The 10,374-nt window shown below is 34.6% G+C and overlaps 1 protein-coding gene across 1 annotated transcript; it reads right to left on the bottom strand.

Annotated features, from left to right (window-relative positions):
* Positions 1 to 6,027: 6,027 nt before the first annotated feature.
* LOC113310666 (sulfoquinovosyl transferase SQD2-like) lies at positions 6,028 to 9,982 on the bottom strand. The gene is made up of 11 exons (XM_026559406.1): positions 9,543 to 9,982; positions 8,969 to 9,035; positions 8,775 to 8,845; positions 8,543 to 8,660; positions 8,309 to 8,382; positions 7,955 to 8,010; positions 7,768 to 7,851; positions 7,272 to 7,359; positions 7,109 to 7,186; positions 6,886 to 6,942; positions 6,028 to 6,799 (listed from the first exon to the last, which is right to left on the bottom strand). The coding sequence occupies exons 1-11, from the start codon at positions 9,917 to 9,919 to the stop codon at positions 6,298 to 6,300; spliced, it is 1,572 nt and encodes a 523-aa protein (XP_026415191.1). The 5' UTR covers positions 9,920 to 9,982; the 3' UTR covers positions 6,028 to 6,297.
* Between the last annotated feature and the right edge of the window lie 392 nt (positions 9,983 to 10,374).

Below are 10,374 nucleotides of genomic sequence, written 5' to 3'. Positions count from 1 at the left end.
GTTAGGAAGGCTATAAAGACCGACTAGTTTTATATTAGGGTTCATTAGGTGAACCCTGATCCTGGGAGGAACATTCCTAGCCGGTTTGCGGTTGACCCATTTATTTAACATTATTAATAGTTATTTATTTGAGCATAGTTCATTAGGATTTCCTATATAACCACTGTTCTTATATTATTTCTTCCACCAACAATATTTGATTTTTTGTGTTGATTGTCATTGATTAGAAGAAGATATGTGACAGCAATTAGAGAACTGGTGTGAAAAATAGTAGTTACATAGGTGCTAGAAATATATAATATGATTGTTGGCAATGATCACACTGCCACAAACGTTCGTTTAGAGGCTGCTATGATCATTACACTATCTACCTTTTGGTTTTCTAGAAGTAGGGGAAAAGCATAAATAATACTTGCAAGTAGGGATAATGTCAAAATGTGGCTTGATAGTAAAATAGTGCATAATTATGGATTTTGCGCGTGTGTGCGTCGTATTGAAAAGTTAACAGCAAAATTTGATAAAATTTTAAACTAGAGATAAAGTTAATATTATTGAATGGACTAGGGGTAACTCTAATTTTTCTTTCAAATTAGGGGCAAAGTCAAAATGTCCCAAATTTCTATTAAAGCTCAAAACAAATCAAGAAATGCTCAAGGTTGGTGAGGTACAACACTCTAATCATACCACATATATAAATCAATTAATCTAGATTTTTTATTTTTTTTTTGAAGCATGAATTTTATTAAGTGCATGCATTTTATCAATTCAACTACTCTAGGTAGTCGTTCGTGCTAATATTTTTAATTACCTAAGTCCATCAGGAAAAAAACCTAAGTAATAACAATCGTATAACCATATACTTAATATACTATTCCATTGTTTCAACACATTGCCGACATATCTTCTAAGGTTCTTCTCTTCTTTTAATTTTAAGGAAATCTCAATTCATGGCGATTTCTTTGTTATGATCTAAAATTAATAATGAAGGTTTATCATCAGACCAAATAATTAATTAAGTTTTGGAAAAGGCAATAAATGAGTCTTTAGTTGTTCTAAGTCTACACTACAATCTTCTATACGTATATCATTTAGTGTTGGTGATTCATTGTGCCTAAGATTTGCTTTATGTGTTTTTGGTTGGTTTAATGTATCATCAATAGTTTAGAATGTGGATCCTAATAAAAAATAGACATTCAAGATTTAATTATACAAAATTCTTACAACTTTTCTGATGAAGTTCAATGATATAGATGATGTCATTACTTACAATTTAACAATTATTATTAACAAAACCTTATCTGAATAACAGTTTTTTCAGGTTAAAGAGTAACCCGCTGGTAGATCCTAGTCCGACTTGTTTTTGACGGGTTCATATATGCAAATCTAAATCTAACCTGGACTATTTAGACAACAAACCAAGACGGGCATGTTTGAGACAAGGCGGGTTATAATCAATCCAATTATAGATTGACGGTTGTAGAAAAAGATCATTGACTGGTCATACTTTCATATTGTGTGGTAGTACTATAAGTTGAAAGTCAATTTGCAAAGTATAATTGCATTGTTTATCACTGAGGAAGATTACATGGCGACCACATAAGTAATTAAGGAAGGTATATGGTTGATGGGTTTGATTGGTGATTTGGATTTTAAGAAAGAGGGTGTAGCTTTACATAGTGACAGTCAAAATGTTATTCATTTATCCAAGAACCAGATATATCATGAATGAACAAAGTACATCACCATCGCGTACCATTTCATCAAGAATGCAGTTGAGGAAGGCAAGCTATGAATGCTCAAGATTCCTACAAATGATAACCCTGCAAACATATTGACAAATCCGGTTCCAAGTATCAATTTTAAGTAATGCTTGGACTTGGTTAGTGTCAGCAAGCACTGAGAGCCCTTGTAAGGGTTGAGAGAAGATGATGATGAAGAAAAGTTGTGTGCAATTAGAATGCAGGTTGTTTCTTAGTAGGATTCAAGTCAAGGTAGAGATTTATTGTAATATGACTTGAATACATGCTTTAGTCCTATCTGTAAGTTCTTTTCTTTCAGCAGAACTGGAACGCACTGGAGGTTGTTAATCTGCACCCGGAGTTGTTGCTTCTAACTTGATATCACTAGGAGTTGTTGCATACAATGTGCAACGGTACATGTATTGGTGCAGCTAATGTTAGGTCAATAAAAACATAGAAGAAAAATGAGATTTACACTATGTAAGAGAAGTAGATGCAGAATAGGGGGCTAGGGTTCCTGAGAGGGGTTTGAATCATTATCTTGTAAACTTATTTGATCATAGTGGAATCAGTTCGTCATCTTGGCAAACAGATGTATATCATCTTGATAGAACCATTATAAATCTTTGTGTCGTGTGTGTGTCTTAATTAGTTTTGCTTTCATTTCTATTTCATTTTTTTGATTAGGATTGTGTTAAAACACCCTAGAACAACGGATTAAAATCAATTATGATGCTTCCTATCAACATGAAGGCATTATATAGGTTTGAGACTGAACTTAATGAACCTAGGAACTTTTGTGGCAGAAAAAATCAAACTATTTCGAGTTAGAGACATTGGACAAGCAAGGGCCCTTTCTTTCCATGCTATCAGATGGAGTTTAGACCTCCACGGTAATCAAGTGATTATCTAAGGTGATCATTAAAGTGCTTTGCAACCAATCTCTGCATCATAAGAGAGTTATGTATGCTGGAAGACTTGCATCATGCTATAAGATGGAGTTTAGACCTCCACAACCTCAATCAAGTGATTGTCAAAGGTGATAATTAAAGTACTTTGCAACCAATTTCTGCATCATAAGAAAGTTATATATGCCGGCAGACTCGATATAATCTTACAATAATACTACTTAAATTATCAGGTTGTGCAAGTTGCTAAATATGTAAGACTTGCGAAAACCGAAGGTGTATAGATCCAATGATCCAGCAAATTGTATCGTGAAATTAAACAAAGAAACTAAACAAAAGAATAAAATTACTAATCCACCCGCACATAACCCTTAGAAGAAAAAAAAAATAGAAAAAAGGGCACATGGCCCGCACATAACCGTCAAAGTTCAAAAAATGTTATAATAAATGACCGCTGTATTTGATTTAGTAACAATTAATGTGATATTGATCTATCGATTATTTTTCTTCTTTTCTTTTCTTCTTATAGTCGTTATTGCGGGAACAATCATTTTGCTCGTTTATTAAAATCAATATAGTAAAGGGGAAATTATCGTCTAGTCATTTTTAGGTGGTCCCAACTTTGGTCCAGCGGCAGAAAGCGTTTTTCGTTTGGTCCATAATTATTTGAAAATATCAAAAGGACCAACATACCCTTTTGTGTTAATTTGCGTACCTATTTCATTCCCGAAATTGTTTGAGTTCATCCCCTCTGATGAACTTTGAACTTCCTACTTATTTTTTTTTGCAGGAGTTCATTCTGTTTCATGAACTGTCAGGTGTTTGGTAATGCTTTTGTAGATTTGAGTTCATTCTTAAAAATGAACACACAATGAAAAATTCATTTATGAACAAAAAACAGAGTTCATTCTTTCAAATGAACACCTAATCAAAACCAAAACTAAATCAAATATGAAAACGGAGTTTATTCTTTCAAATGAACATCCCATCAAAGTTCATCATTATGAACAAAATCAGAGTTCATTCTTTCAAATGAACAACCAATCAATGTTCATTATTATGAACAAAAATCAGAGTTCATTCTTTCAAATGAAAACCTAATAAAATCAAACTAAATCAAATATGAAATCATGATATATTCATCCAAATGAACACCTAATAAAAAATTAAATCAAATATAAAACATAGTTCATTCTTTAAAATGAACACAAACCAAACTAAATCAATATTTAAAACAGAGTTCATTATTTCAAATGAACACCTAATTGAAAACGCAGTTCATTCTTAAAAATGAGCATGCAACAAAACCTAATTCAAACTCAAATCTTCAACAACAACAGAACAAAAAAAAAAACCCTAATTAGATCTTCAACAACAGCAAATCAATCTTCAACAACAACATGAGTTCGTATTCATCGTCTTCGTCATCTTCAACAGCAGAGAAGGGAAACATTAGTTCATCTTCATCATCTTCGTCATCGTCTTCATCATCTTCATTTTCAACATGAGTTCATCTTCGATCTTTGTAATCAAATCGAAATCTACGTAATCAAAATCTATGTAATCAAAATCACATTGATCTCTATAATCAAATCAAATCGATCTCTGTAAAATAAATCTTCATCATCTTCATCTTCAACATGAGTTTATCTTCGATCTCTATAATCAAATCAAAATATGCGCAATCAAAATCAAAATCTCAGTAATCAAAATCAAATGGATCTCTGTAATCAAATCAAACCGATCTTTGTAAAATAAATTTTCATCCCCAATCTTCGAAATCAATTTTAAGAAAGAAATCGAGAAAAATGATTGGAGAGTCTAGTTATGAAAACAGAGAGGAGAGAGAAAGTAAATCTGAAAATGATTTATTCTCCACTGATTTTTTTCAATATATATGGAAAGGGAAAGGTATTTTAGGCACCAATTTCAGAAGGTAATGTACACCTAGGACCAAACTGTAATATTAGGACCAAACAGTAATAAAAATAGTAAAAAAAAAACAAACAAACAGTTGACCGGGTCAACATGACCAAACTCACTCTATTATGTTATTTCTAGGACTATATGGTAGTTTCTATTTAGTAAAATGTTCGGCTAAAAAATGAATAAAAGAGGAGGAAAAAAGAGGTCGATAATGATAACAATAAGAAAATACTTTCGTATGAGGATCCGTACACTTATAGTTCGTAGGGACCAGACCCAAATTTAGCTAAACAGTTTTGATAAGTATTCATTTTAAGATAGAATTATAGTCGTTACCCACAATCATGAGACGGACCAAATAATAGATCAAATCCTAAAACAATTTGGTATTTTTAGACGCGAAGCACAACGGAAGACAAACTAAATTTAGTCAGGTGCACATTATCTAGTGTTCGGTGTTGGGCACGCATTATTCTTGCGTTTGGTGGTCAGGCACACATTATATTTACACTTGATGGTTAGTGTAGTTGGTTAGGCATATATTATACTTACCTTGATGGTTAGGCGCACATTACAGTTACGCTCAACATCCAAACGGTACTTTAACTAGAGCAGTGCTATCCCGCACGACCTTACGGGAAGCTATCCCACTCAAGCGGCTTCTTTATCGTTACATCATGCAAAAACCAAGATCGAATAACCTTGAACCCTTTAGGAGAAATGGTGGGTCCTATCCTGAATGTGGTGGGTGCTTTCCTGAAAGTAATGAGTCATTTCATGAATGTGAATCTAACCGTTGATTTAATCATCCAACGGTAAAGAAACCGTTTTTTGCAGAAAACCATCCCGCAAAGTCTTGTGGGATAACATTTGTCCTTTAATTAATGTACACCTAGACGCTCACTGTACTCAGGCCCGAACCTCACAGGCTCACCACACCTGCGCCACATTAAATTTTGATCTGAGTCAGCCGTCAGCGAATATTTTTTTGTTTCAAAACCCTAAATACCCGACCATATTTGGCTTTATTATGGTTGAATCACAGACCATATTTGGGAATAGTCCCCAATTTTGGTTGTGACTGTCGACGCTCAAATGAAATGCGGAGCAAGTAAAGATTCACTGGTTGGTCAAGCAGGAGAAACAATAGACAAGGGTGTTGCAAAAGCAACAGAATTGTCAGATAATGCAAAAGCAAAAGCGACAAAAGATATTGCAACAGCCAGTGCGAAATCAAGGAAATTACAAGCTAATGCGAAAGGTATAGCAGGTTCCTTGAAAGATGTAGTGGAAGGAACAAAGAAAGCAACTGAGAATGCATCTAGTGTAGGTGAGAAAACTAAAGAGAGTGTAGATGCAGCAGCGAGAGCACATTTAAAATCAGCAAATAAGAACCTAAAGTAAAATGACATAAGAGGTGTACAAATAGCAATTTTAACGAAATTGAGATGTACAAGAACCAATTGGAAGATCCATCATATTCATACATACAAATCAAAAACCCCACACATTCATCCACCCTCCCAAAAGTCTACATTCTGAACCCCACCACAGTAGCATTATACATTCACACAACTAACTTTCAACTCTACAACCTAAAACCCCTAAAATGGCTTTCCTTTTAAGCCTGAATCTACTTTTTATAGACGACTAGTGCAAAGACAATCTAAAAATAATTATAATAACAAGCATTTTTTTCGTGTTCAAATCATATTTTCTTACCATTACTTTACGTAGGTGACTTCATCTTTTGGTCCGAAGATCTTTTTGAAGCACCATTGGAAGGGTCTCAACAGTTCAGCTTTCTTCCTTCTCCAGAACCAGATTGCAGCATTGTATTGCTCGTTTCTGATCTTTTTCGTGGCAGCTCTCCAATCGTACTGCTCCATATCTTCACGAGCAGCTTTCCCAATTCTTTCTCTCAATTCGGAATCACGTAAGAGAGGAATTAATTTGTTTAAACAGTCTTCAAGATCTCCAGGAGTATAAAGGTATCCTGTTTTTCCCTCTTGATCTGCTGTAATTATGTCAGGGATTCCACCAGCACGAACACCAACCACTGGGACCCCTGAAGACATGGATTCCAGGACAACAAGACCTAGAGTTTCGGATTCTGATGGCATAAGAAAAACATCTCCACTTGCGTAAGCTTTTGAGAGTTCTTCACCCGATAACATTCCTGTAAATACTGCAGGCATGCCGGTGAATATGCTCTCCAGTTCTGCCCTGCATGGTCATGACAATGCTCATGTGAATATAAACATGTAGCTTATTTTAAGTGATCAAGAGGATAGCAGAGTCTCTACGCTTACCTGTATGGCCCATCACCAATAAAAGCAATTCGTGCTTCTGGAATCCTATCCATCACCCTGCAGCATAACATATTCGTCAAAGGTTGAATAGACTCATCCAGTTATGGTCAAACTCAAGCAGAGTAAGTTTTATACATGTGAGTGATTTCAGACACCTGACTATGGATAAAACAAGCGAAGGAGGAAAGGCAAAAAAACTCAAAACCAAAAGACAGGAACTTACTGTTTACAAAAATCCAGACTCTTCTCAACTCCAAGTCGCCCAACATGAATTATCAAAGGTTTTTCCGGTTCTCCATTGCTGAGTAGACGGAAATTTGAAGGTTAGACAAACAGCCAACAAAGAATATTTACCAGGGAGGGAGATGATGACATAACAGCCATACCTTAGTAAACATCGTGTTTCGTGGTTCCGGAAACGTGGGTGGAAACTGTCTGAATCTACACCCTTATTCCAGAGACGGATTCTATTGGCTGACAAGTGAAACATGAAAAATAAGTAAACGAAACTATGAAGAAAAGAACTGAAAAGTGACAAGAGAGGGTAAAGGAACAGAACAAACAAGAAGTAACAAAATCGAAAAAGGCATACATGTTGGAGTACGTATAGAAAAAGAATGAAAAACAGAGATATTCCACTTAAGATTACAGTAAGTATTACACAACAAAATATTAATGCGAACTTAGTGAGCATCCACTAGAGGAAGGAGAGTGTAGTTTAAGCACGTAATGAAGAAAAAAATGTAATGAACAAAAATGCATATATATATATATATATAAATGGTGATCCTCCAATGAAATTGTGGCTATCTAGCATGTGAAACAAACACTTGTTTTGTGTTAAGTAAGAAACCATCGAGTGAACGGGAGTTCCGTATTCACCTGTTGTCACGTGAGCTGCTTGGAGATCCCTGCTAATTTGAGCTGATGGCACTAGCGTAAGGTCAGCAGACCTGTGAAGGAACTCTGTAAAACAAGGAAAATAATTTTAAGAAAAATGTAGCAGCTTACTCGTCTTAATCAATATCATTTCTAAAAAGTAGCAAACTAAAAACAACAGATAACTTACTTATGACCATCCACATTGGTGTCACCAGCCAACTGAAAGTGTATCTTGGAATGTATCTGTTATGCAATCGCTGGATTAGTTTTAATCCGGAAAATGCTTTACGCACCCCAAATATGTGAAGTACGAAACAAGCATATAAATTAGAAAACAATTCAACTATTTTCATTTAAGTATAAAAATGTGGGTTTGCTATGTTAATTAATATTTATGAGCGTGAGCCTGGTCAAACTTCCAGATGAGCCAAGTCAGGCATCTCATTTGGCCTGTGTCTACTGTTCACAATATTATAAAGCAGAAGTATATAAAGTCATACTGAAGAACCAAAAAAGAAAGATATAGAAACCGCAGACATACATTGGAACATGAGTGTGATATGACATCACTATTGGAACAGACAAGAGCTTTGCAATGATAAGAGCGCCAAATACCTACATCATCAACATTATCGTCAGCCATGCATCAGCAGTTACTAAGAGGAATTACCCTCCAAAGAGTACAACCACTTAATTCTACAATTGGGAGCAGACTGTGGAAGATGAAAAGAAAACATCACTAAAAGAAGATGTAGAACAGTTGTGACAAAGTTACCATAATTCCAGGTGATGATGCATGTATAATGTCAGGCTTGAAATTGGCAACCTCTGATATAATTCTAGGGCTTAGAGCTAGTGAAAGGGGAACCTTATTATACCACGGGCAGGGGAAGCTGAAACATAACAGTAGAAAAAATAAGCTTATACTTGAGATAAAGCGTAAAAGAAATAGAATTCATATGAAGTGGAGTATTGACCGTAATCATTTGATAGTAACGGAAACTAACCTTTTTGATCCAATTAGTTTTGCTCCGTGAAATTCATCAGGAACTCCATCTTTGGTTGTTACAACCAAAACCTAAACCAAGCATACAAAAGTTGATTGTTATTAAACCACATCGAGATTTCTCAGCTCATAAAGTGATTAGCCTGTAATGTATAAACACAAATGAAAACATGACCACCAACAAATGATTCATACCTCGTCTCCCATTTCACGCAAGTATTTGATGAAATTCTGGAACCTATTTTTATACCCAGAGACATAACTACAAAACAAAACCAAGCAATTGTCAGTCTCACAGACAAAACCGTAAACAGTTAACCTGTATGATTCACATTTCTTGACAATGTAATTGAGAGAATATATGACACAACTATTTTAAAACTTATATTTATCAAAATCTCAATTGAAACACAAAGCCTAATCTAAAGTCAACAGAAGCATAGAAGTAGATTAAAGTACAGCTAATAGCAACAACAAACTTGGGTCAACCATAAACTACATCTGGAATCAACAATCAAATTGATGCCAAAATCTTGAGAATAAAAACTAAAATCTGCTACTAAATGAATGAAATTAGCCTTCAAAAACTAGTTATTGATACTATAATACCCAATTCAAGTCAACATCGCAACAAGAAACTATACAAAAAACTGATCAAAACAAGAAACCACAGAAGAAAAAAAACAATGATTAAGACTTCAAAACACACTCAATTACAACCACAATCACATCAAGAATATACAAGAAAGGAGCTGAATAGAATACTCACGCAAAGGGAGAAGGTTCAACAAAGAGAGCAATACGTCTAGGTTTATTCCCTTCAGTACAATCAACAACAGGAGGAATCACTTCATCATCATTATCATTATCAGTAGCACCAGCACGTCCTTCTTCAAGTAAAGATTCAGTAATTGACATTTTCGATATAAATTTCTTTCCTTTACTACTCCTTAGCTCTCTACTAATCAAATAAGGAATGGGTTTTAGTTTAATTCTAGAATTACAAAGAGAAGAAGAAGAAGAAGATGGAAAATGGACAATAGAAAGAGAAGTTGAGGTTGAGGTTGAAGTTGAAGAAGAAGAGTTGGTAGCAGGGAGGAAAGGAGAAAAAGAATGATTTATAGAGAGAGAAGAAATAGTATTCATGATTGTGGTTTATTCTAGTAAGGTTACTAGAGGAAGTAATTATAATATTGAAAAGGATCTGTAAAGGAAGAATTGTGATTGGATATTCTTCTTCAAAGATGTTATTTTGAGAGAATATGGTATTCATACAAAAAGTATATGCCATGTCAAAGGATCATAAACCCCTTTCTCTTCTCACACGTGGATAATACATATTTTCCAAATATTTTTTTTAGAGAATTTTAGGAAATTATAAATTGTTTAAATAAAGGGTAAATTGTATTATCGGCATAATACAATAGGGGAAGTAAACTGATTCTTGGTGGTTTGTGCAAAATAGATGTAGAAAGCATTTGGTAATGCGAATGAGAAAGCACAGCTCAGTATTCGGTTTCAAGATTTGGTCATAAAGCTCTTGAAAAGCTATATACGGATTTCTTTTTGTTTAGCTGAAGCAACTTCTAGGTCTGTGAAGG

The sequence above is a fragment of the Papaver somniferum genome, chromosome 9, assembly GCF_003573695.1.
Source record: "Papaver somniferum cultivar HN1 chromosome 9, ASM357369v1, whole genome shotgun sequence".
Taxonomy (NCBI): Eukaryota; Viridiplantae; Streptophyta; class Magnoliopsida; order Ranunculales; family Papaveraceae; genus Papaver; species Papaver somniferum.
Note: the sequence above shows the minus strand (reverse complement) of the source record. Positions and strands in the feature narration are given on the sequence as shown.

Excerpts from the sequence above, each read along its gene's own strand:
- LOC113310666 (XM_026559406.1), bottom strand. The coding sequence starts at position 9,919 with ATGAATACTATTTCTTCTCTCTCTATAAATCATTCTTTTTCTCCTTTC. Across the intron at positions 7,187-7,271 it reads GAAACACGATGTTTACTAAG|CAATGGAGAACCGGAAAAAC; the intron begins GTATGGCTGTTA and ends CCGTCTACTCAG. Across the intron at positions 6,943-7,108 it reads AGTCTGGATTTTTGTAAACA|GGTGATGGATAGGATTCCAG; the intron begins GTAAGTTCCTGT and ends GTTATGCTGCAG.